Here is a 27890-nt window from a genome sequence, read left to right on the forward strand (position 1 = left end):
AGTACACTACCGGGTCACTCCTTTGTGCATGTCATTGATCCTTATCTATAATATATTCCTGTAGAGAAAACTTGAAATATTCCATGGTACATTATTACTACTTGGAAAATGTCTTAATTTTCATGCTGATAAAGATATGAACTTAGAAAAATAAGACAAATCCTTTTGTCTGAATGGCAGTTGAAAATCTGTGTTGTGACTACAGTTGACTGAAGCTCAATTATTTTAATAAATGTATTCCAAATTTCATCTCTATTACATTTGCATTTTAATGAACAATTCTCACCTACTTGTCATATAGGCAGCCCAGCTAAATTTGTTGTTATTGTATAAACACTGTATTGTGATGCCAGAATTTAAATGGAGACATATTTGATGTCCTATTCCAGCAGTATACTGTAAATCTATAGTGTAGAAAAGTACATTGGTCACCTTTGTATTTTAAATTTGGATTTACTTTACTGTTTTCCTGACAGGTATCCATGAACCTTTAGGGTCATTCATAAATATCCCAAAAATAAGTCTATGGAATTATGAGAGGATTTTTTTTTGTTTAAATCAGGTAGTTATTACAGCTCTTCTGCCGTACAGCTGTATTTCTGTTAATTCTATTTTATTTCTTTTTCTGTACTTGGAGACTGTAGAGCTACTTTTTGTAATACCTGGGACTTCAAGGAAGTCATAGGCTAAAAATATTTGTTCACAAGTGTGCATAACATTTCCTGTTCCTTTTGGTATATGAGAGTGGTCATTGATTTTTGGTATACACATATAAAAGCCTTCTATATTGGATAAACCTTAAATAAAAAAGTACTGATTGTACTTGCCATTTATGCATCTTTCTCCAGTAATACTGGTTATGACTGTTAGTGTAAAAGACTTTCTAGTTTATAATTATCTTTCTCTACCACTTGTCTTTGATTCATATAATAATGTCGTTCACTATTTGTGGCATTATAATACACAGCTACAGTAGGGATCTTTAAGACGGAATGCTTACATTAGTCCGTGCAGAAATGTACAAGAAGCACTATGAAGGGAAAAAATACTTTTACGTACAAATATCTTGACAGTTGGCAGAAAGGAGAGAGAGAAAAATACTGGAAAAGGACATAAAGCAAGAACTCAAGGCCATTAAAAGTTTTCTAGTATTCCAAGAGAAGTCTGTTGTGCAAAGTACTAGGTTCTTATGAAAAACATTAAGCCAGTCTGACACAACTCTGAAATCCTTATGTTTTTCTAAAGCATGCAGCATTTCTTATCAGGGACATCTTATTTTCTTATCCTTTTTTTTTTTTTTCCAAAGTTAGTATAGAAATATCTAGCAGACAGATAACCTACCTGAACAGGAAATGGTTTCAGGCTTGTATTTATAGTTGCTGGACTTAAAAAATAATGTCAACAAAACCCAATCCCAAAACCATTAAATTGTGCAAGTGATTTTCCATCAAGGGAAGCAAGGAGGGAGTAAACTGCTCCCCTTGAGAACTAGTGAATTTGGTGCCTGCAATTTGCACCCTGTATGACCTTCAGGTGCTTTAATATATACCTGGTAAAAAAAGGGAGTTATTACTTGTCAGTAAAACAAATGAAGCCCAGCTTTCAAGCCTAGATTGTGTTTGAAAGAATCAATACAACCTGATGACACTTGATTCAAAAGTCAGCAACACATTAACTTAAAGGGATGTGTCCTATGCCTGGATAGTATGCTCATCTGACTTGGATCAGCTGCTACATTCTTGCTAACATTTTAATCAAAGGCTGATCAATGAGAGTAATGGTGTGCCATAGCCCTTTCAGTGCCCTAGCTCACTTTTTTTTTTTTTTTTTTAACCTCTGTTGTCATCCTACAGGGAGTGCATTATGGCATTATGGTTTCTTTATTTTCTTCTCTTGCAGTAATACCCTCCCTGTTGTCTTCAGCTCACTCTCAGGCTTCACTGGCATCTTCCCTGTTACTAATAATGCAGCCTTCTGACAGCAAGTGGAATTTAGCAGCTAACAGGTAGCTTCAGGGCAGTGCCTGTCAGGCTGTGATAACTGAGTTAAGACAGTGAGGGGCCCAGTGGACAATTGGCTGCTATAAATTAGAATTAGGCTGGGAGTTTTTAAATCAAGTACTGGACAAAGTGATGCTGAGTTCAAGTCATCCAATAGTTAACCTGTGCAGTGCTGAAAGAGATAAGGGAAAGATCTCCCAGTTCATATTGGGGAATTGTTGTCCTTTGTTATTATATTGCAGAAGGAAATACTCATGTTGAACTCTTGAATATAGAAGAATGTGAAACTTCTGTTAAAAATTAAGTTGGTGGGCAACGGAGAAATGAATCAATTTGATAGTGTATGTTTAGGACACTGACCAACTTGTGATGATTTTTGGCAGGCATCATATCAATTCTGTGAAGCAAGGTGGAGAATACTTTCATATACTTCACCAAGAATCACTGGTGAGGAAGAACATGCTGAAAGCAGAACAGGAGGATCAGGGCATGAGATGGCGACCTGAGTTCCAGCCACCCAAATACGCCTCTCATGCGGAGGAGTCAGAGGAAGAAATAAACATGTAAGTCAACTCGGAGGGCTTTTGGTGGTCTGAGGGCAGTGGTTTTAAAAATGACAGTTTCCAGTTTCTGTCATTACTTGGCGTTGAGGCAGATTATTACTACTTGTGTGAACTAGAAAGAGAAAATGCTTAAAATCTGGGTAAGTGAGCAGCTGTAAACTTAGCAAGCACAGAAAAAAAATGCTTGAGGTGCTGTTTAAAAAGGAGGAAGTTTAGAAGGCAGAAGATTAGTGAATCTCAGGAGAGGTTTCATAGCCAATTCAGAACTGATTCTCTGAGGAGAAAAGGAGGAGGCCTGGGGAGTTTGTGCCATGCTTTTGTTCCCACAATGGGACCACAGCATGAAGATTAAAAAAGAATTGCATTCAGCAGAATAAGTGGTGTCGTGGTTTAGCCCCAGCCAGCAACTAAGCACCACGCAGCCGCTCGCTCACACCCCCTAACCTGATGGGATGGGGGAGAGAATCGGAGGAGTAAGAGTGAGAAAAACACTCCTGCGTTGAGATAAGAACAGTTTAATAATTGAAATAAAGTAAAATAGTAATGATAAGAATAACAATATAATAATAACAATAATAATATACAAAGCAAGTGATGCACAATGCAATTGCTCACCACCCGCCGACTGATACCCAGACAGTTCCCAAGCAGCAATCGCTGCTCCCCGGCCAACCCCCCCCAGTTTATATACTGAGCATGATGTCATATGGTATGGAATAGCCCTTTGGTCAGTGTGGATCAACTATTCTGGCTGTGCCCCCTCCCAGTTTTTTGTGCGCCTGGCAGAGCATGGGAAGCTGAAAAGTCCTTGACTAGCATAAGCAGTACTTAGCAACAACTAAAGCATCAGTGTGTTATCAACATTCTTCTCCTACTAAATCCAAAACACAGCACTATGCCTGCTACTAGGAAGAAAATTAACTCTATCCCAGCCGAAACCAGGACAGTGGCTTAGCTTGCAGAGTGGGTTTCTTTGCTAGTTCAGACCTATTACTTACTACCTTCTTCAGGTTTTTTCTCCATCTGATCATTAGGTAGTCTTCAATCCTTTGTCTCACGCCAGTCTTTTCAGTGCACCTCTAATGCCTGTTGTAATGGTGTAGTTGTCTTCCATTTGTCAACCCTCACTAGGTGATGAGATGATTAAATATTTGTTCAGCAGGAGAGAGTAGCTGTTCTAGAGATTATACACCTTTGGAGCCTTGTTGCATCAAAAGCTCATCCATCTCTAACAGTCTTTTCTCATCAGTTTGCTGTGGCTTTTGTCACTCCCAGGTACCAGCTTCCACTCATTCACCTTTCTTCCATGAACTAACTCTCAGCTTGGAAAACTCAGTCTCCAGAGTCATTTGAGATGCAATCACGCCCTAGTCAGACAGTGGGACAACAATATATAACCATTATTAAAAAACAAGAAATAGAATCTTTCCTGTTAGTATGAAACCCAGACCAAAAAGCAAACAAGTATCACAGGCTGAGAGATTCTGAACAAAAAAGTATCATATTTACTAGAGTAACATTTAATATCCAGCATTCGAAATGGTCGCTAACTGAATAGCTAGAAAAGGTGGGAAAGGAATAGAGTATTACTGAGGGATAATATTATGGAAGGAGAAAGGGTGTAAGGTATTAGTCAAAGTATTTTGGAATCTTAGCCTCTAATGTCTGCATCATCTAAAACTTTCTCCTTACTTAAACAAGTCACCTACAGCTCTTATTTAAATGGCACTGTGAAGCACTTTGATCCTAGGTTAATGAAGGCCACATGAACATTTTAGGTAAACAAGATTATTTAATTAAAAAAAAAATTGAATACATAAGAACCTCCCTGAAAGCTTTTTGCAAACTCCATGCTTATTATTCTTTTTGATATGTAACTGTTCTATCTAGCCATAACTCAGCTAATCCGCATTTATTGCAGACAAATAATTTATTACACATATGAAAAATACCATTGCCTTTATTATTGTGACCATTCAGATTATTGAAGTAATTTATTTTCTTCTGTAAGGAAAGGCTTCTTTCTTCAGCAAGGCTGACCTAAAAAGATTTAACGTTCCTTTTTCCTTTATGAAGGTATACATGCATAGGCAAAATTATCTTCATTTAGGTACAGCATCTCCTAGCAGTAAAAAAGCTTTTACTGGTGCAGAGTATACCAGGCTTGTGGGTGAATACTGACAAAGCCACTTTAATCCTACATCTGCACCAGGGTTTTTGCCAGTTGTAAAAATTTATTAAAAAAATCTTCCAACTAACCTAAAAATCTACACTAGCAGAAGTTCCTAGTGTAAACCTAATATCCTTCAATATTTTCACTGTGTTGCTTAAAAATAATATTGAGAGTTTAACTTCATTTTTAGAGGAAAGACCTCTAACATCTGCCAATGTTCCTAAGAGGCAAATCATTAGACTTATGATCAGATGTCAAAATCAGGGAGTCTTATGAAGAATTTTCTCAACTCCAGGATGTGTTGGGTGGGACAGGAGTACACAGTGAAACATGTGTAAAACAAGAAATGCGTGACTTTGATAGGTGTGCCTTTACTCATTCAAACTGTCCCATGTGATTCACGCACATGCAGGAACTCTGCCAGCACGTTAGTTCCAGTTGTGTGCTGTTACACATATGTTTGTCTGCAGTAGTAAACAGTTCAAAAGGCATGGGGGGGAAGCCTAGATACAAAATACAGATCACTTTCTGTTGTGGAGACTTACTTCACTCCTAGATTTTACAGTGCTGACTTCAAAAAAATTAGGAACTTCATGGAATAAGAAAAGCTCTAAAGCAGTGTTAAACTGCTGGGACACAAAGTGTCTTTTTAACAGATGATGTCTGGCTTCAGCCTTTCACAGTGGCTGAAACTGTTGGCATGGTTTTATATGCACAGATTCCAGTGATGGATGTAGGCCTTTCCCACCCCTCTTCCTCTTTTTCCCTGTAAGACAACAGCAAATATTAAGCCTCTACTGGGACTTTTTTACTGCTGTTACATAAGTTGTAGGATTTAATTGTGTTATCAACTACTTTAAATGTATTGATATGCTAAACTTTGTAACAGCTTCTTATCTTAAGAGTAGACAAAGTAGAAGTAAAGTTTAGTTATCCCTCATTAGTAGGAATATAGACTCTGTCAAACACTTCAATGTGTATACAATGGTCCCACTGTCTATTCTGGCATTCTGTTGTTCATTAGGACTACAGAAAAGAGAAAATTGGAAGTGTGATTTGGGGAAGCACAAGACAGACATAGAATCATAGAATCGTTTAGGCTGGAAAAGACCTTTAAGATCATCCAGTCCAACCATCAACCTACACTACCAAGTCCACACTAAACCAATCAAGGGTAGACTAGACTAAACCATGTCCCAAAGTGCCACATCTACCTGTTTTTTGAACACTTCCAGGGATGGTGACTCCACCACCTCTCTGGGCAGCCTGTTCCAATGCTTGGCTACCCTTTCCGTGAAGAAATTTTTCCTAATATCCAGTCTAAACCTCCCCTGATGCAGCTTGGGCCCATTTCCTCTCATCCTATTGCTAACTACTTGGGAGAAGAGACCAACACCCACCTCACTACAACCTCCTTTCAGGTAGTTGTAGAGAGCAATAAAGTCACCCCTCAGCCTCCTCTTCTCCAGACTAAACAACCCCAGTTCCCTCAGCTGCTCCTCATGTTGTTTTGAACAACAAAGTCTGTGGAATTCATGTGCCCTATCATCTCTAATAAGTACAAATTTGCAGTTACAATTTATCTTGGATAGCTGCATGAAGAAAACCACTTCTTGAGGTTTTGTGTAAGGAATTTCTTTTGGGACAGCAGGACCACCTGCCAGCTTATATCTTTGTTAGATATCTCCTTTGTTAGACAAAATGATATGTAAGTTTACTAATTTTTTAATTAGCTGAAGAAAATAGACATGTTGATCTCTATTTAGATATAGTGCTGAGATGCCTATGTCAGTGTTATATGTACTATTTACAGTTGCTGCTTTGCTTTAGAAAATTTGTACCAATGGAGTGCTTGGGGTACACACTCCTCAACCCTTGTTCCATCTACTTGCTAGTTTATAGTAGGCAATAGTAAGCTGACATCCCCAAATTGCTTCGAATCTAGAAAGGAAATGTTAATCCAGAATCAATCATTCATTCATCTAGGAAGTCTCTGCTAAAGAAGTCTGCACATAGCTTTAAGACTCACCCACCACTCAGATCTGAGTTAACCTCTCAGCTATTTTTTTATGGCCAGTATCATTTGAGTTTTGTACTAATTTATAAGCCAGCATACAATAGTTCATGTTATATTTTCTATGTGGACCTCCTGTCTTCTGTATGCCCTCAATATATGAAGGCTACAATATCTCACTGTGCTTATTATGCTTGAATCTCCATTGTCTTAACACCAGGTGCAGGTAGCTATTTACATTTGGGAAAAACAGCTGTAAACATTTCCTTTTCTTGCTTGGTAGCATTTTATAAACACTTTGCACAGGTGTAAATGGCCAAACAGGCTCGTAGCAGTGAAGAAACAGTGCCCACAGCCTATAAAGACCTCAGTTTTCTGTTACATTGGTTTGGCCAGCACTCAAGACTCTTTTTCATTGGGGTTGTCGTGGTTTAGCCCCAGCCAGCAACTAAGCACCACGCAGCCACTTGCTCACTCCCCCTACCCCGATGGGATGAGGGAGAGAATCGGAGGAGTAAGAGTGAGAAAAACACTCCTGCGTTGAGATAAGAACAGTTTAATAATTGAAATAAAGTAAAATAGTAATTATAATAATAACAATGTAATAATAATGATAATAATAATATACAAAGCAAGTGATGCACAATGCAATTGCTCACCACCCGCCGACCGATACCCAGACAGTTCCCAAGCAGCAATCGCTGCTCCCCGGCCAACCCCCCCCAGTTTATATACTGAGCATGATGTCATATGGTATGGAATAGCCCTTTGGTCAGTGTGGATCAACTCTTCTGGCTGTGCCCCCTCCCAGTTTCTTGTGCGCCTGGCAGAGCATGGGAAGCTGAAAAGTCCTTGACTAGCATAAGCAGTACTTAGCAACAACTAAAACATCAGTGTGTTATCAACATTCTTCTCCTACTAAATCCAAAACACAGCACTATGCCTGCTACTAGGAAGAAAATTAACTCTATCCCAGCCGAAACCAGGACAGGGTGAATCTTTTCAACTTAATCTTCATTGTTTTCTGTGCACACAATATATTAACCCAGGAAAAATTGAACAGGATTTTACAGGCATGTCTTGAAACTTTGGCCTCGTGTGTATATAATCCCACTGATGCCATTGGCATGATACCAACAGAAAGCAAATGTAATGGAATGTAAGCAGTATCTCAGCATCTTTTCTCAAACCAGTCATGTTTTTTTGTGTGCCCCCAAATTTAATTTCACAGAAATGCTTTATTGTTAACAATAAGTAGTAGTATAAACATATAAATACAAGTAATACCATATTAATAATTTATAAAGTACCATAAACATATTAGAAATAAATAATAATTATATATCCTGGTAAACATAAATATCAGGTTTGTAATATTAGTAGATAATAATAATGCAGTAATTAGCAATTTAGAAATACACCTAAGTGTTTTTTTTTTTTAATGTAAGGAAGAGAAGAGAGAGTGTGGTGATGTGAGCACAATTAACAGCTTTATTGGCAATGTCTTCATTTCACGTACTCCTTTTTTAACTTCAGTCTTTATCCTTTCCTACAGTCGCTCTCTAACAGGGAAGAAGAAAAAAAAGATGACCTTACGGTCTTTCGCTCCTGTTTATACCAGTGTCTTGATTCCAAGCCCCCCTGGAGCAAAAAGGTATATTTGAAGGTAGATTTATGTCCTGCCCTACTTGGCAGGACATAAACAAAATTCACAGCAACACAGATGTGTAACACATATACCTAGAGCTGCTGTTCAACCAGTAAACACGTATCCTGAGAATTTCCGGAGTTTACAGTGAAATAGTCTGTCTCTACTAAAAGCAACAGTTAAATTCTAACTTTAAATGACTGAATCCTAATGAGTTACTGAAAAGTCTGTATGTGCACATGTATACAAACACACATTTGCCTTGCTGATCTTGACTCAGCAAATTCTAAGTTGCATAAAATTTGCTTATGTGGTGTAGCTTTCAACATTAGGCTCGTCTTAAGGAAAGGCTATCAAAAAATTTAATTTGCCTAGTTAAAAAAAAGTAGGCCTACAAAAGAGAGAGGGAGAAGACAGTATGTGTACCGTGTACACTTCTGTATATTTTGTATTAGTCACTAATATACACTGTCCTGTTCTAAGCTCATTAACCCAATTGCTCACCAAAAGTGTCTTTATATATTTACATTTGCATGTGGAATAAGCCAAAATGCCAAAGATAATCTTAGTTCGGAAAAAGATGGGTCCAACGTTTTAAACTCACACACTGCTTTTTCTTAAATGCAAAACTTAGAAGCTACTGTAGAATCCATACCATAAAGGGATAAATGCTGCAATACTCATAGGTATGAAAGCACCGAGCACATCACCAAGATGAGTTCACTGAAAATTTCACATCCAAAAATATGCTTCCAGGATTCAGAGTTATGTATTAACATTACAAAAACCTTGGGAGGTGTCTAGAATTGACTGGAACAATGGAAAAAAAAAATCTGCTACAGAAAGGCTTAGATGTATCTATTTCAGCCAACATGATGCCAGTTTGACTGTTTCCCTGACTCTATAGTATAACACATATGTTTCTCTTCTTTGCAGTGAATATCTTTTCCGACAGCTGTGTGCCATACACTGGCTTTTGGAAGCTTTGACTCTTGAATCCAACAGTTCGATGCATTCCATATTAACCTGTTGGAATCCAACGTATGTGCATGATACATTATAGTAGATGGAATGAGGAGTTTGGGATCTTTTGTCCTTTATATGTTGTTGTTTCTCTTCTTTCAAGTAATAACTATTTGAGTGAAATGTTATTAATTCTGTGCCATGCAACATAAACAAATTTTACATCAACTTTGCCCCCATGCAGTCAGCAGGGAGTTGTACAATCAAATCAGTAGCACAGCATGGTCCTCTATTATTGCAAGTTGCAGAACTAGGAGAAAATACTGAGCTATCCCAGCCAAATTTAGTTGTGTTTTCTTTCCTTTTTCTCTTTTTGGTTAATAATTATGCACATTAAATACATGTAGTAATACATGTACGTATATTCCCATAGCCTTCCCTTGGAGGGTTATCCCAGTGAACTCAACAGAAATTCCATATACATTACAATTACAGAACAAAGCTGGCTATTAAGTGATATTTAGTAGCTGGGTTTATTCTATCAATTATGTATGACAGTGATGGGTACTTGTAAAAGATGCATTGCTTCTGAACTTTTATACTGTTAAAAGTAAATATTAAGTTCCCAATGTTTTTACTCAATATAATCATGTTGACATAAAACGTATTTAAATTATTCATGAGTGTTTAGTAAAACAGTGAACAGTTTATGGCCTGATTTGCAGGGCAGAGCTCTTCAAAGCTGTTCTGTTCTCTCTGTATATTCTCAGTCAAGACCAGTTGTGCCTACATACAGCAGAGGTGGTGGAGTAGCATTGTATAGAATTAGTTGGATAAATTGGAGGGGAGAATCAGTCCATTATGTATTGTGGATGGGGTTCTCACCCCTTTACATATAAGGACCAACCAATAGACTGGGATAAAAGAAACAGTTTCTCAGCAAGTCTCACAGATACAGGCTGATAGCAGAGTATAAATGCATAAGGCTCTAGATTAATTTCCAGGTGTTCTGAAGTAGTGCAATCTCTTGTTGCATACTTCCTTCTGTTCTCTGTTACCGTCTCTAACCACCCCTCCTCTCCCTTAATGTCATTTGAACTGATCTGCATACACACATTCTTCATCACACAGAAACCATGAAAAATTAGGCTTCTATTTAGTACTTTTATATCATATAGTCTCTGTCTGCACAAAAAGAGGGGTTTTGTTTTTTTTTTAAATGTGGTGAAGGAAGCAAGCTTAGAATGCTAATCTGCTTTGTAAAACCTTTGACTGGTTAGATAGGGATGAATGATAAATGAGACTACCTCAGCAATGACCTGTTGCTATACCACAGCTGCAAGGACTGCAGCTTCCACATTTAGCTTTGTCAGCATGATGTAACATTTAAACTTTTGGACTGGTACAGGTCCTCACTCAGCCAACAGCACTGAAAAATCAAACTTAATATGAACCTGCTGTCATTTGTATCCATGAAATCTTGCTATACTGGACAGAATTCTTCAGTACTTGCACAGCGGAAGTTGAGAGCATAATCTGGCCTAGTACATGCATGATAGCTTGTAGAATGACTGTGCTTTCTTTAGGTGGTTCTTCACTTGTAACTATAACATACTCATGGCTTATATACCTTGCATTGTCTTTCCATTTCTTATAAGCAACGATATACATCATAGTAGCAGTCAGCCACCATTTACTCTCCATTTATTGCATTTCTTAAAAGAACTTACAATAGAAGCAAGATACTTCAAAATGGAAGACTAATTACATTGTTTTCACTTAGGGACCCTGGCGGTTGTAAAAAAACAGTAAAAGAAATCAAAGAGGAAAAGTTAGCAACATGCATGTGGGAGCTCTTTATTACAAACACAAAGGTAACTTCATTGTTAATTTCTTCCTTGGGACTTAATGCAACTTTTCAGTCATTTTTTCTGTTGCTTAATTGAACTCCCTGATACCACATTTTATGCTCTGGATCTTGTGACTACAGAGTACTTGTCTTTTTAGGTTTTGAAGAATAACAATTTGATACTAGGTAATAGGAAGAGCGGTATGTAGCTGATTGAAACTGTGGCTTGGTCTTAGTGATAAGTACTGATGTGGGAAGAATTCAATATTCAGTTGAAACATAACTAGCCCCTTGTTTGCATTTGACCCCTTTTTATGACCCAGAGTCATGTAGTGGTACTTGTTTACACAAACATGTCTTTTCCAGTCAAATGGGGATTTCAGACTGGTATCCTGGAGGCCTTATTCTAGTAAATTCTAGTCATTATTTGCTTGGTTGCCTTTTTACACAGAAATTAAAGCTAAATTCAGAAACAAATTCCAAATGTTGAGGCCTTTAAAGAAAGCAGGATTCACTTGCCACAATCAAAGCAAAGACAAGGAAAGAAGAAATCAAGCAATTCAGATGAAAGCCTTTTAAAAGAAAAATAAAGTTAATACCCTAGAGGAAATTAAACACTAGAAAATTATCTGTAACACTTGGTAACCATTTTACTATTTTTCTGAAACCACAAAGATTTGTCTTTTTGAAACTGCTGAAGTGACTGGAGGAAAATTAAGGGGGAATGAGTGATGCTGAGGAGTATAATTAGGAGAACTCAATAAAGAACCAGTGGGTTTCTCACTCTGTAGCATATCATACATTATGATCTTCAGCAGTTTGCTTAAGGTTTTAGTTCCTTGCTTTGCCCCCTATAAGGCTAAATTAAACAAGTTTTGTGAAGTGCTTTTAGAACCCCAGGTGAGGTGCTCTTACAAATATGAGCTGTTACATTCAGGCTATTTGGTCTTGTTATTTGTAAACACCTGCAGCTCATACCCTCATGACATAATAATTAAAATGATTCAATAGAAGATTATGACTTCTGTTGGGGAATAAGCAGCGAAAGTTGTGAAACTTAAAAGACAAAGATTGTGTTTTTATGGAAATATTATTCCTGCTGTTAGCAAACAAAGTCAGCAAGTCACATAAATAACAGAGTTGTTTCTAAATATGAGGCTTCCTGATTTTTCCATACAGTCTTACCAGTCCTCTAAAGTCAGGTGCAAATGAACACGAGCAGAAGATACCAAAGTGCATGTCAGTTCTGATGTGTCTTTTAGCATTTATGTTACTGAGACTTTTATTTTTTTCCTCCTTGAATTAATGACAATTTCCTTTCTGTCATTTACACTAATAATACTTGGAGACTGCTTTTCATATTTGGTACAAAACTTCTAGTGGCAATCTTGGGTTCCTTCAGGGGCACTTGCTTTATAATACATATTGTTCTGATTATCCAGCCTGCAGAATTCAGTCTGTTTTCAGACTTCAGTTTTACATTCCTGACACAGGAAATTCATTTGCCAGGTTATTGGGTGTTGGGAGGAGACCTGAACATTTATCAAACCACTTTGACCTATTCTTCCCTGTACATGAGAAGGTTGCTCCATTACCAACCCTCTCTGCAGCTGCAGTGTTACTCATTTACAAAATTAGTTTAATCTGTTGGCATTAATGCTAAAGCAGAGGAGTATTGAAGAAAGATAACAAAATGAAGGTGGTCCTACCCAAGAAATCACTACCTTGTTTGAAGTCACTGGAGAAAAATCTATGAGGTTACAGGAGGACCAGAGGATCTAATATTGGAATTAATTACAGAAATATGATTCTTTGTTGTCAAATTGCTATGGAAAACTCCTCCTTTCTATTCACTTTTTCTTCCATGTACAGAAATGCATCTGGAAAGCACGATACAGTCCACTCAGCAGGAAGGTAAACAAGACATCTACTCCAGGTATCTCTCAGCTTAGCAGTCAGTCATCTCCCCGTGGTCAAACTCCTTGTGGCAGTGAAACTTCCACTGTACTTTGCTCCGAAGACAATGTCAAGATTAACATAGCTTCGTCTGATGTTATGAGTGAGCCAGCAGAAGCTAAAGAACAACCACGTCTTTTCCCCTGTAAGTTCCTTTTCTTGGCTGCCAATATCAAATGGATTTGCTTTCAGCCTTGCTAGGGAAAGCCTACATCAAAGATTCTGCTAGAGGTACCAGTGTATTTCTCTTCAGATATATTGAACTTTGTACAAGTCTCTCTGTGCCCTCCCTGTTAGCAAATTGGTTTAGGCAATATAATCCCATGTGAATATTAAGTAAGAGTTTTAATTAATACTCAGTTACAGCAGTTGTATAATCGGACTGTCCTCCACATGTGTAAGGTCCAACAGGCAGTGAAAACAGTGCAGCTGTTCTCTGTCATAACCAACTGATCCACTGAATATGTATCTGTCTAACTTAGGGGGTTTTGTTTAACTTAGGGGATTTCTGTCTTTGTATTCCTCCTACTCATCCATTAGTGATAACCTGCACTTGATAGACCTGACAGAATAGTTTGTTAGCTCTGCAATGCATTTCAGTACAAAGCTAGGTAATCTTAAGTCTTTTCCCTTCCTTCTAAGTAAAGCTGGACCAGAAAAGCATGTTAGCATTTAGTACTGCTAATTACTTTTTAATTGATATTTATATTATCATTATTAGGCTGTCATCATGCTCTGCTAGACTCTAAATTAGCACTCAGGAAGGAGCTCTTGAGTCATTTGGGATAGTTCTATGAATGTTCAGTAGCTATCAAAAAGGCAAGAAGAACCCTAAGAATGAGGTGGAAGGCAAAGCAGAAAACATGTTATGCAAAAATACAAATGTTTTGTATGTGCTTCTTCCGTTCCGGTCCTTCCAATTCAGACAGGATGATATCAGAAGTAGTAAAGTTTGATGGGGAAAAAAAAAAAAAAAGTGGTGAGGTATGTTAGGGATACGGAATAGCTTCCAGATGAGAACCAATGAAATAGACTGGGGTTCTTCAGTGCAGTAAAGAAACAGCTGAATACAAGGTTATGATAGATCTCTGTAACATCATGAAGTGCATGGAAAAAAGTTATTAGAGAGTCGTTATTCACAAGTTCCCTTGACACCAGATTTATGGCACACCAAATTAAATTATCTGGCAGAAAATTTAAAGCAATGGGAAGTGTTTTCATGCAATGCATGATTAAACTTAGGAAATAATTGCTACAATATATTGCTGGAAGTATATTCAAGTCCAAAGGCAATTTAAATGAACAGAAGAAAATTAATTGCTCTTAAATGTTACATAAATGTAAATGAATGGGCACATTCTCTGGGTCTGAAACATCTTTAGGATCAGACTGCCAGAAGCTGGGTGCGTATATCGGGGAGCTTGCGCTAATGTCATATACTACCTACGCAGCTGCTGCTGCCCATGGCACTGAGCGCAGATGAATGGCCTTCCTATGACATGAATGGGAGTAGTGGAGAATTCAAACCTATAATTTCAAGCAATTTGTTTACAGATGTAGGTGAACAATTGGTTTGTGTGTGAGATGAGATTTGAATCTTGAGAGCTGTAACAGCCTGGCGCTTCCATTTGCTGTGAGACATAAAGAAATATCTTGCTGTATGCAGGATGTATGGGAAGGATGTTCAGTGTACCCTTTGGAACATCTATCACATGATTGCCTGTGATTTCAGGGGACTAGCCTGAGTTACCAGTCTGGTCCTCTCAAGGATTATGTTCCTAGCTCAAAAAAATATGGGAAGTTAGTTTCTGCAGGGCAGCTCTGTAGCAAAGTTTGGATTCTGTAATGAATTCTGAAGCTGCTAGAATCATGTTTAATCCAGGATGCTTCATAGGATGCTTCATGGACAAATCAGAAATGGATTACAAGTACAGGTGCCCTGTAGCCTTATACCCCAAATTCACAAAGCTTCATGTAACTCATACAAACATAATTTTGAGAGCACACACAACCCTAACCCACATGTATGCGTGCATATATATATATATTTTTTTTTTTTTTTTTTTTAAGAAGTGGGAAAGAGATTCTGTAGTAGGCAGCTATTCAGTAGATACAGCTGAGTGTGACTTACAGAAAGATTTCTTTTAAGGAAAGAATTCTTAACTCAAAGCCTTTTGTCCAACTGTAATTTAGATGCTGTTGTTTGGGGACTGCTGCTGTAGAATGTCTGCTTATACAAATTTAATTTTTCAGTGCTGTGGCTGAGTGAGGACCTGTACCAGTCCAAAAGTTTAAATGTTACATCATGCTGACAAAGCTAAATGTGGAAGCTGCAGTCCTTGTAGCTGTGGTATAGCAACAGGTCACTGCTGAGGTAGTCTCATTTATCATTCATCCCCATCTAACCAGTCAAAGGTTTTACAAAGCAGATTAGCATTCTAAGCTTGCTTCCTTCATCACATTTAAAAAAAAAAAAAATTCTCTTTTTGTGCAGACAGAGACTATATGCTATGAAAGTACTAAATAGAAGCCTAATTTTTCATGGTTTCTGTGTGATGAAGAATGTGTGTATGCAGATCAGTTCAAATGACATACACTGAGAAGTAAAATGTGAGACCTGTATCTGAGAGATTAAACACTAACTGGATTTTATCCTCAAAGTTTTTCGGCCAGCAGTTTAGCTTTGAATTCTCAGACAAAAACATACTTTTAAAAGAGAAGGTATAAATATTTGTGCAAAGGATCTTCATTATAAAACTTATACCTGAACTTGGGGCTTTTCTTTGGGATTGGTCAATGTCTTTTCAATTGATTTATCATAGTTAGATCCCTGCAAAACAGGTGAATATTAGTACCCCATTTCACAGATGATTAACTAAGGCATAGAAATAAAGGTCAGGTGAAATTACTACGTTCTTCTTTGCTGTTTTTTTCTTTTCTAATTAATGTGTGACTAGCTCACAGCTATGGAGGTTAGTATTTCAAAAATATTACAAATATGGACAAGCTTGAGTATTTGTTTTCCTAGTTCCTCCAGATGGAGAACTGGACCAAGTTCTAATGCTGCAAAATGGAGAGCAGAGATGTATTGTGCCCTCTGTTCCTGTTGATCAGCCAAAAAGAGGAGCTATGTCTTTGTGGCATTAGCCCTGGTTTGCTTCCTGTCATCTCCCTCCAAAATCTGCCAACAGATCTGCTTTCAGGACTGGCTTTAGACAACTCAACTGATCTTGGAGAAAACATCAAATGCAGCCACTGCTTAGTATAGCCCTCTTCCCCCAAAACACCATTGTCTGCAGAGTAGATGGGTTTCAGATATTCAGCTACTCAATCTGCCCAAATGGCAACCATAAATAGAAAGGACTGGGTTCTTCTAAGAAGGGTTCTGACACTGCATGCCAAGAACAGATGAGATTTGTATGCAGTCTTAGCTCAGTTTGAGCAGAGGCTCCCTGCCCATATTGATGTCAGGTTCCAGACCCTGTGGGGGTCAGCCTTTGTATTCAAACTGCTTCTCTGTTCTAGAAGGTCCAGTGGCATAGCCAGCATCTTACAGGCTTACACTTTGAGACTAGTAAGAGTCACAGTGGAGCCATCAGTAGAACCAGTCAGTGCTAGAACTTAAGAATTTCTGACTGGGACTGTGTCACTCTTGAAACTCACCTGGTCATAGCAAATAGATGATCTTTATTATAAGTATTGGTTCTTAAAATTTTAGCCCATTAGCTGGTGCCCAGCAACTTGTTCCATCCATGTCTTACTTTTATAAATTCAGAGTATAATATTCTGTACTTCTAACAAGTAGAAATAGTTTGTGCTGATATTTAACACAGTCAATGTTCATTAGTCATTTTCCATTATGCTATATGAGGTGCTTCACAAAAATGTAGGAAAAGGACCTTTTGAATTTGGGGATTACAACTTCAAGGTGTTGAGTGTTCAGTAAAATGTAACTTATTACCATGTAGGACATATTGAGCACCTCAGAGGATGACTTAGAATTTGACGGCTAACACTGGGATTTTTTATAACAAGTGTGACAGTTGGTTTACTGCATGAGTGACTGGAGGGAATAACGCAGAGAAGATGGCCATCTCAGTGTCTCTCCAGGGGTTTGGCATCAAAGCAGGAATGAAACAACAGTGGGAAGGAAAACTGAGATGTTTGAAGGAAAACAGTGAGTTAAATTGGCTTTCCAGGTATTGAAGAGAGAGGAGAATATAACCATTCACATTACACTGGAAGGCAGAAAGAGAGTAAAGAGTGTTAGTAGTGAGAGAGATCTGCTCAAGGGTGGATAATTTGGAAACTATAGCCAATAAAGGGCTACCTGAGGACATGTCTTAAGTTTTAGTGGATTCCGATAAGGAGACACACAGGTAATTAGATACCTGTTGATGTTAAACGTATTAAGTTCCATATGATGGGATTGTTGAGCCTAGAGAAGAGAAGGCTGCAAGGAGACCTTATTGCGACCTTCCAGTACTTAAAGGGGGCCTACAGGAAAGATGGGGAGAATCTTTTTAACAAGGCCTGTTGTGACAGGACAAGGAATAACGGATTTAAACTAAAGAAGAATAGATTTAGACTAGACATAAGAAAGAAATTTTTTACAATGAGGGTGGTGAAGCACTGGAACGGGTTGCCCAGAGAGGTAGCGGAGGCCCCATCCCTGGCAGCATTGAAGGTCAGGTTGGATGGGGCTCTGAGGAACCTGATCTGGTTAAAGCTGTCCCTGCTCACTGCAGGGGGGTTGGGCTAGATGACCTCTAAAGGTCCCTTCCAACCCAAAGCATTCTGTGATTCCGTGTTTAAAAGAAGAATGGCAAAGTGATACAGTAGACTTAGAAATTCAGAAGACGTAGCAGTTATGCCAGTAGAATGCTAACAGCACAGTACAGGAACTGAAAATAGACTTTCTGCATAGTTCAAATCTACCTGTTTTTCTAATACGCTATTTTTATAAGCATCTAACATAAAAAATATTTAGTATCTTCTATTTGATGGGGTTTTTTTCACAGCTGAAAGAACAAAGCTCATGTTTTCAAAAGCAATTAATGAATTGGGTGCATTCCTGTTTGGGTACCTATCTTGAAACCTCTTTAAAAAGCTGCTTTTTTTTGAAGAAACTTTAATTTTTAGAAATACTAAATAGCAGGTTTCTTTAGGATGTCTCATTCAGGCCAGCATATATGGTATCCTCTCTGCAAGGAAGAGAGGAGTGCACTATTGAGTTGGCATGTTTTTACAGCAATTTTTTTATCAGCCCTACAGAAAGTCATCGAGATAACACGTAAAGAGGTGTCAAAAGATGTCCATAAGCAAGAAGATATGGTTAAGAAGACTGGACTGCAACAGTACGTTACCTGATGGGTTTCTGAATGACTGGGAGAAGCAACTCATCAGGACAGAGCTTATGCTTTTTTTTTTTTTTCTCTCTCCTTCCATCCCCCGCCCCGAACAACTGAATTCAGCATTCGGTGAATTCAGATGACATTTACATCTTTTGGCATGGGTGGCAGAATAGCGCATTTTACTGCTGTGCAAGCAGTATGTATTTTCTGGAAAATACCCCATTAATCTTGCCTTTGCAAATGGAAGAGACCTTATGCTCCAACAGCTTTGTAGAAAAAGCAATATTCTATCTTATTCCTGTAGAATTGTTTTTGTTTCTACCATTGCATTTTTCAGTTGTGTCTCTATAACGTTTCCAGCTAAGCGTATATTAGATGTGTTCCCTCATTACTCAGTTCTGTGGTGGTTTCCACAGCTATAAGATCAACATGACAAACCATTCTTACAATTAGACTTTGCTGAAGCATTTTTTCCCTTGAGTTGAGGTCAAGAGAAATAAATTTTGTACCTGGATAGCTCCAGCAAGTCTGCAATATTAAGAATGTTTTATGTAGAATTTTTCACATTCTGGGGAAGCCATACTGTATGCTATTTTAAACTTTGTTGTGTCTTACAGTTTGTTGCTAGTGGCTCAGAAGACTTACAGAGTAAACATGCCATTCATTAAGGACCAAGAGAGTATAATATCAAGGAAGCAAAGGCCCAGAAGGCAGGGGTAAGGGTACAAGTTTGGTTTTGAAGCACATTATATGCTGTATAAACTCAGCTCTATCTGTGGAAAGCGTTTGGCATGCAAATGTCAGAGAGCATTTTATTACAGGAGACCAGAGCAGGCCAGCAAAACCTTGCAGCACACTTAGCACATTTCAATGCAATGTGAAGGCACTTTCCTGGAAGGATGGGACTGGGATGAAAGACAGTACAAATGCAAACTTAACATAATTTACAATTTTTTTATTTGTAAAATTCTTTCATAAATTTGGTTAATTTAAAAAAATGTAAATTATATTAAATTTGGATTTTTACTGAGAATAAGGAGATCTCAAAATTTATGTGGGCTCACATTGCTGTATGTTTGAGCAACACAAGTGCTTACCGAAAATGGTTACTGCAAGATGTTCATTTGAGTTTTCTGTGTTGTTTTAGTTGCAGCTGCAATATCAGCTCTTTCATTAAAAGGAAAGCTAACTTGTGTGCTGATATGAGGCAAAAGTTCATAGCAGTACGTGAAGAAGCAGCTTGTTGTTTACATGATACTCTAGAGCGCCTTGAGAGGTAGGAAGAGACTGTTTTCTGTATACTCTTAAAATACTACACACCTTGCTTCTGACCAGATTTAGGACTTGTCTTCAAGCCCTTTAAAGATGCATTTATATGGATTGACATTAAAATAAGAATATAGGGGTGATGATAGAAAGTTTTATGACTGTGTACAAAAAAATATATTACAGGTTAAATATTTACAGCAGTGTTTGGGATGTTTCCGAATGACTTTTCTGGAAGTAGTTTGCTAAAAAAACATTGGATATATTTACTTTGGACATTGTAGTCCTTTTCATCCAAAGACAGCAGTAAATTCGGTCACATACAATATATATGGCTGTCTTGTGTTTTCAGTTCAGAGATCACTGTATTGTTCTTCAACATTACTTTGACCTTCTTATAGTAGCAGTTGCAATGTCTTCTTTCAAGGCCTTTTCCTAGATCAGTGACATTTCTACCTTGTTGACCAGCCGAAGCCTGTCATCCTTTTCCTTTCACCCAGAAACATTAATCTGTGACGTTTGTGCAAATTCTTTTGTCTCAGTAAGCATCAGACCTTCTCTACATTGCTGTTTTGAAGGGTGTTATAGGCAGTTTTCTTTTGCCTCTCACTTATTCCTTCTTAACATTCTTCTGTTCCATTTTGTACTCTAGATTTTTTTTTTTGTCCCCAGAGCTTTCTTTATCTGGAGCTGGGTCCTTGTTTTCTTCCCTGAGCAGGTGCTGTGACTGCATAAGGAACTAATCACTCCAGCATCCTGCGGTATGGAAGGACAAGTCAGATGGAAGCTTACTACTTGCAGCTATTTTACAATTCTCCATACAGCCCCACAAGCGTATTCTGTTTGATCGGCATTTGGAGATGAAACCTCAGTTTGGCAGGATATAGTATAAGTAATTTAACGGAAAGAAAAGCAGATGGGTTTTTTTTGTTATAATACAGTGGTACTTTTTGTAGGAGAAGAAAAGCAGATGGGTTTTTTTTGTTATAATACAGTGGTACTTTTTGTAGGAGTGCATACGTAAGCCCAGTCTCTGGGTCGAAATTCTAGCTTGGGTCACTCTATTCCACCTCTCTTCTGTTGTATTTTAAATAATATTTTACCCTAAATCACTGTGCAGTATTCTCTTTGTTTTTAAGCAGTGGATACCTGATAGAAATTGGAGGTTGAATGTCAGTTTAAATGTTTTGATTCTGAAGTTTGTTTCTTACCTACAGCCTAGAGTTGATATAAAACATAAACACTTTTTAATATCTTTGTAGAAATATGAATGTATACAGAACACTGCAAAAGCAAAAATTGTTATTAGTGTCCACAGACTGAACATACAATGTGTTCTTCACATTCATTGTTTTCTGTTTTCTGTTTCCCAGTCAACTATGCAGAAGTATGGTAATGTTTAAAACACAGCTTTAACTTTCAACGTTTTTTTGTAGGAGGCAGGAAGAGCGATGTTGTCAAAAATACCAGGCTTTGAAACAATTGAAGTGTTTTAGAAGAGACATGGAAAGAATAAGACAGCTGGGCCTGAGAGCCGAAAGAGAACGTGATGAAGATGGACTAAACTGGTAAGGAGTTTACAGAAACCCTCAGTTCAGATAAGGTGGTCAGGGTCCCAGAGTTCTGTCTTTAGTACAAAAAGCTTTTTTAATTTTCTTTTTTTCTCCCCAAAGCAAAGTAGCACTAGAAACCATTGAATCAGTTGCTGGAAATGCAGGCTTTTCAAACTGGTAGCAACAAAAATATAGATAAAATCTCTAGGAGGCAGATCTCAGCCTACCCAGCAAATCAGTTAATTGGAAATGGTAAGAAAGGAGATAAATAAGAGTTCCTTTCCAGTTATATTGGGCAAAAAGCACTCAGTCCTTGTATTTGCACACCCTCTCCAGCATGTAGCTTTATAGGACACTTCTTCCAGGAAGTATGTAAAACACGCTGCATCCGGTGTCTGCAGAGTCATTCCTCTCACATATTCTCACTTCTCACTCCAGCTGCAGTTTGTGTCCTGGGTTGGTTTCCCGCGGCCCCCACCCCACCCCCAACTATGTTATCCCAGAGGCGTGACCACTGTCACTGATTGGCTCAGCCTTGGCCAGCAGTGGGTCTGTCTTGGAGCCATCTGGCATTGGCTCTATCAGACGTAGGGGAAGCTTCTAGCAGCTTCTCACAGAAGCCACCCCTGTAGCCTCCCCGCTGCCAAAACCTTGCCACACAAACCAAATACACAGTGTTTATGAACTGCACATGGATAATACTGCAACACTTAACAAGGGCAAGTAGAGTAATCACCTAAATGCTTCCCAGTACAGCAATTTTGCAGATTACTAGTGTTTTATGTTTGAAAGGATATTAGCTGTATCCAGCGATCAGCTTCCAGATACACACCAGAAATAGCTTCCCAGAATACCTCAGCAAGCTCACAGCATGTTACCTGCTGCCCTGTCCATGAGAACTCCTTGGACATGGGATTACAGAGTATGTAAACTGCATGGAACTTTTTTTTATCAGCCTGCCCTCTTTTGCTCTCCTTGCTAGTAAGCCTTCTGTCCTTCATAATTTGAGATAACAGAAAGTCCATTTCTAATCTCAGGTTCAAAATACAGGTGGCCCAGGAACACGTCAGTCATGTGTTAATGAATAAACCTAGTCTTGGCCTATCTAGCAGAAATATGATTTTAATTGTCAAACATATACATTCCCACTGTCCCCCAAATTTAAGATCTAACATGTAAATAAGCCCTGAAACTGGAGTGGGTGTGATTTTGCTTTCATACTTAACAGTTCTGCTAGAAGAAGCCTTGGGCAAAGCTCCATGAGTATAAAGGAGACCATACCAGCATGGCTTTTTACTTTTCCCCCTATGCAAGAACAGTACTACAAGTCTGCTGTTCCTTCATGTGAAAATCGTGCTTTCATAGCGAGGAGGCTGTCTTGCTTTCACTATGCCAACACAGTTAGACAAGTATAGCTTTCTGTGCCAGGCCTTTTCTGTGAAGTGCTATTCACAAGAGGTATGAAGAGTGAAATCTCTGACATGGCTGGTCAACCCCCTTGTGGAGACACAAAGCCATGACAGAGAAATTGCTTTCACCATACTACTTACTTCATTTACAATAGGGCTCTTTTTTCCCAGTCTTGCAAACACTGCCTTGCCAAGAAAGCTGAATCACAGTAGGAACACTTTACTAGTATATGCTGCCGTCTAGTTGTCTTGTCTCTCTCATGAAGTGAGAAAAACCAAAAATGATATAAAATATGAACAGTGAGATATAAGAGTACACTGAACATAAGGTTTCTTTCTCAAATAAAATATCTTAATGTATGGATGGGTAATAAAAGGCCTGTGTGTGACACGATTACAGTAATCCGGGTAATCTAGCTGGTGATAATAAGGAGTTGGCTATACAGCCATACCCATACTAGCAGTGTACTACTGAGTGTAGAACTGGCCCTACTGAAGACATAGAACCTACATGTTTCCTTTTTTACTGGTTTAAGGAGGAAATTCCTGACCCTGCTCCTGCTGTCCCAGGAACATGTATCCTAAACTGGAGGGAGGCAGCACTTCCTACTGATGTGTTTCCCAATCCTCAGCCCTTTGCAATGAAAGCCACAGCACACCCCAGTCATGCACTGTCTAGAAAGGTTTGGAACGTCAGTCTCTAGGACTGTCAAAGCAGCACTGCAGAATTTACACGGAACATTTAAAAAAAAGACAGTCTTTTCACAAGAGTTTTATTTTTATTGTAATGTGTAATTCTCCTTCTGTATCTCTATATTCAGAGTGAAATGGTAAAGACTGCGTGTTACAGTACACTTGTGTCAGCACATAGAGATTTATGTCAGCATAGAGAGAGGAGAATGGTGATAGCACAGGGAAAAGGGATAGTGAAGAGAATCAGAAAGTGTATCAGATCAGGCACTGATTGCACTGCACAAACTGTAGAGGCTAAACAAAAGATGAAGAGGACAAATCTGTAGTAAAATGGAAACATGTTAGGATTTTATAATTTGCTTTCATACCCAAGTTTGTCATCCAAAATTTACATGAACAATGAAGAAGCATCTATTTCAATGCCCTGCAAAGGGAATTGGTGCACAAGTCCAATAAAATAAAGCTCTTTCACATTATTCACTCAGAATTATGCTCAGTATTGCATTCCCTGAAGAGCCATTTTTTCTGTGGAAGCTATGGAGGTGGTGAAGTGGCAGAAATGCCAGGCAAACCCAGAGTTATTAATCAGGTATGCATTTGTTCCCAAGGCTTCTCTTTTATTGCTGCTGTTCTTTCTGCTAAAGGTTTCCTGTGTTGCTTGCCAGACTCCCAGAGTCTGTGAAGAGTGACCATTATGTACAGAAAATCTTAAAGAAACTGGAAAAATATGGCAAGATTCCTGACTTGAAAATTCATCCAGACACCTTTCTTAAGGCTCTGGCTGATCTACAGGTGTGGGAGCTGTGTTCTCCAGAAATTGCTGCAGCTGTGGAGGTGAGATGAGTCCAGTTCTTGATTTTCTGTGTGATGAGAGTGGGGAAAGCAGGCACCTATGGGTGAAATTCATGCAGTGGAAAGTTACCAGATTAAATCATTTAGGATCTCATTAAATAAAGACGCTATTATTCACCTTTTACGAGGTACTTTGAACTCCTCAGAAGAAAGATGTTGTGACAAGCATTGAATTATTGATCAGTATCATTTTATTATTATGTCATTGTTGATTTACTGCCATGGTGAAAGTGACATCTGTCATAAATTCTTAGGACACTCAAAGAGAAGCATTCACTTCCTGTGCCCTGAAGAGGCCTGTCATTCCCAGTAGTTACATCCATGAGCTATTCAAGTAATGTATTACATCACTGATTCAGGAACTCTGCAGATATCTTTGTTTTGCTTCAGCAACATTAAAAAAAAAATCTGCTTCTCAAGATCTTAAGTTGGCTTCAACTCTTGTAGTTCTAGAAACAACTGGCAGAAACAGAAGGACACAAGAAAGGGAAGAGAATACATTTAGAATGTATACCGCTATGTAGTCTAACCAGGTAACTAACTTACAAAAATGGCAATGATGCCACCTTGTGTCTTTTGTTTTCATCACAGTTATTTCCCCTAATCTACAAGACCAACAGAAATCTCCAAGAGGCAGCAGATTACTGTGCTTCTTACATATATCGAGTGTTATCATGCCTTACAAAGACAAAGGTTTTGCATCCAACATGTTGAGATCAGACTACCTGTATTTTCTTGGTGTCTTATAAAAATAGCCGTTTTGTCTTGTGCCCTAATGTGCATAGTCACTAACCAGAGAGGCAGCCTTGCCTTAATGTTCAATATATGTCTCTGTTGCTTGCTGGTTTTAGATCTATTCTTTGCTGTTTCCATTCTATTGCCTTTGCATTTTGATCCCTCATATTAGTGCAGTAGTAATAGAGAAAAACACGTGAGCATGGCTGAATCTTCTATCTACTTATTTATACGTTTTTCAAAAATAGCCACAGAGGAAGGAGGACCTTGGTGCTCCTTCTAACTGGAATAGGTAAAGGAAACTTGCATTTCAGGAGCAAGGAGAGCATCACTGAACATGATCTGGCTGCTACTAACAGAGATTCCAGATGAAGCTCTTATTGCATTTCAAGTTGCTTTAATGTATGTATTGCAGTGGTAGGTAGAAGATAGCTGCAACTTTAAAACACGAAGACTTGACTTGGAAGGATTCACGATATAAATTACAATGAAGATTGTAGAGTTTTCATTTTACTTCATTTTAGAGCATATACAGCTCTTCTGAAAGTTGCATTAAAAATGTTTTGGTGATGTAAAGCACTATACTAACTGTTTGCAGAAGCCATTAGATTTGTTCTGTTGTCATAATGGTCAGATTTTCCCACATGTTATCTCTCTCTCACACATAAATCAAAAGCTCAGGAAAGAACCTTCTTCTGTTTCAGTTTGTACGTGAGAGTATTGTGCAGATGCCAGAAGAGGATTTCAGCAAGTGGTTTCAGACAAGAGTAGCCCCTCTCGGTGCACAGTCCTCCACCCTTTGATCAAATGGCCAGATGAGATGGTTTTCCAGCTACAACTGTCTTCAAGCAGAAAATTACTGCCTGTTGAGATCTGAAACTGGGGAAGGGGAGTTAACTTCAGGAAGTCCCACTGACCACTCTTGCACAACTGGAATTTGTCCCTCTACAGTGCTCCACTGGCCTTAGTCAGGCATGGAAAATAAAAGCAAAATATGGGTTGCTCCTTTCTGTATGATGTCTTGGACTCACAGTCAAATTTCAATCTTATCTAACCATGTAGGATGAAGACTGAGTTTCTAATCACAGGCCAGGTCGTTCTTCAGACATTCCTCTAAGAGTACCTCAGTATAACAAGCATCTACTCAGTACAGATGTACTGATTTCCATGTGTAAATAGCATTGTCTCTGCTCTTCATTTTAGCTCTCCTTTATAAAAAATATCCCAAGCGCAGGGTAGTTGTAAGCTTTAAGACAATTCTTTTTTTGCATTAATTCATTTTTTGTAATTTGGATGTTTTATTTTTACATTGAGTTTATTCTGTAGTTATTCTGTGATTACGGATTAATTCTTGCCTTATTAAAATCAGTATTGAAAAATCAAGCACCCTTAGATGCATTTCCCAGGTTTTCACCTGAAGATATGTTTTCCCAATGACCTTAGCATATGTTTGCCATTACTCTGCTGGGTAAGACAGTAGAATGACATCCCTGAACTCACAGACAGTGATAAATACATGACCTTTGCGAACCTGCCTGGGCTTAATCGTGTGTTTCGTGGTGGGTCACAATGGCTGGGTGATGGAATCAGTGACCCAGTGACCTTCTAAGCTGATGATCTTAATGAGCTGCTTACCTGCCTGTCAAAGCTTCCAGAGGAACAACTGGGGAGAAATGCTGTTGATCCTTCAGCCACAATAAGGGGAAACAATGCCAGCTTAGGGTCCAGGTGAGTACAGTGACCACTGATGTGTAATATCTTATTGATTAATGGCCTTATTTTGTCACCTTTCTCCTTATCAAGAAATAAATGTTTTTCAAGGAAAAGAGCCAAGAACACAGATTTCTTTGACTTACAGCCATCAGAAAAAAGTAAGCTCTTAAAGTTCTGTTGTACTCCCACTTTTCTCATTCTGTATGTGGCAGTGATAAGCTAGCATTTGTACAGGTAGTGAATCATAGAATGAAGCCATATTTTCCCCTTCTCTTTCCTTCCCTCTCAAAATCCAGTGGCAAACTTTCCTCTGAAACTGTGGGACTGATCTAGCGCCCAGTGAAATTGGTGGCAATGCTTCTGCCAGACGAGCAGGATGAAGTCTCATTCTGACCTGTGAGACCTCAGTGCCACTGTTCACTGTGTTCTTCCTTTTTTTTTTTTTAACTTCCTTGCAGTCCTGCAGATGTTTTGAGAAACCCTAGTTCTGCTGTTCTTTTGGGATCACAATCTGAGTCAAGTTTCAGTGTCAGTGCTTTTGTGTTACTCTGGTAACAGCTGATATTGCATACAAACAAAAACAAATATTAATTTAGCAGGTTGGGAGCTCCTGGTTCAACTGTGGTTACACAAAGGGAAACTTTTATATTGGTCCTTCCTCACTATATGGAACTGCAGATAAAAGGTTGTGAGTTTTCCTTACATATAAGAAGTGGAAACAAAGGGGCTTGTCCTCAGCTGGAGTACATGAGCCATGCTGCCAAAATAAAAACTTTATACCAGCCGACCATACGACCTAATGTGTCTTCCTGCATGTAAAATGAGACGATTGTGCCAAATGTAATTAGCTAATGTCTGAGCAGCTCTCTGAGCTCCCAAAGCAGGATGCCAGCGGTGAATGTTAGTGTTGTCCCAAAGATGGGTTCTTTACCTGGTGTGCAAGAACCAATTCACACACTGAGTGGAGATATTTGCTTTATTCCATTTCTGCACAGAAATGGGTACTAGGTGGTAATTCCACAGAGCTAGCACACCCCATTATCCTTGCTTCACATATTTATACAATTAAACAAAGTCACTACTCCTACTGTTAACACCTACTTGTTAGTCATTGGTTATTTCTACTTTCGCTTCGATTTAAAGACAGAG

General features: G+C 38.5%; 1 protein-coding gene across 1 annotated transcript in view; it reads left to right on the forward strand.

Annotated features, from left to right (window-relative positions):
* The window catches only part of CCDC60 (coiled-coil domain containing 60), a 68032-nt gene extending 42201 nt beyond the window's left edge, over positions 1-25831 (forward strand). The window contains exons 4-14 of the mRNA XM_075718946.1: positions 2384-2563; positions 8306-8404; positions 9335-9439; positions 11145-11235; positions 13083-13311; positions 18433-18523; positions 19138-19236; positions 19674-19796; positions 21223-21354; positions 24086-24275; positions 25733-25831. Of these exons, the coding sequence (XP_075575061.1) occupies positions 2384-2563; positions 8306-8404; positions 9335-9439; positions 11145-11235; positions 13083-13311; positions 18433-18523; positions 19138-19236; positions 19674-19796; positions 21223-21354; positions 24086-24275; positions 25733-25831 (1438 nt within the window). The remainder of the gene's footprint in view (positions 1-2383; positions 2564-8305; positions 8405-9334; positions 9440-11144; positions 11236-13082; positions 13312-18432; positions 18524-19137; positions 19237-19673; positions 19797-21222; positions 21355-24085; positions 24276-25732) is intronic.
* Positions 25832-27890: the final 2059 nt, after the last annotated feature.

This window comes from Pelecanus crispus, chromosome 11 (assembly GCF_030463565.1).
Source record: "Pelecanus crispus isolate bPelCri1 chromosome 11, bPelCri1.pri, whole genome shotgun sequence".
Lineage (NCBI taxonomy): Eukaryota > Metazoa > Chordata > Aves > Pelecaniformes > Pelecanidae > Pelecanus > Pelecanus crispus.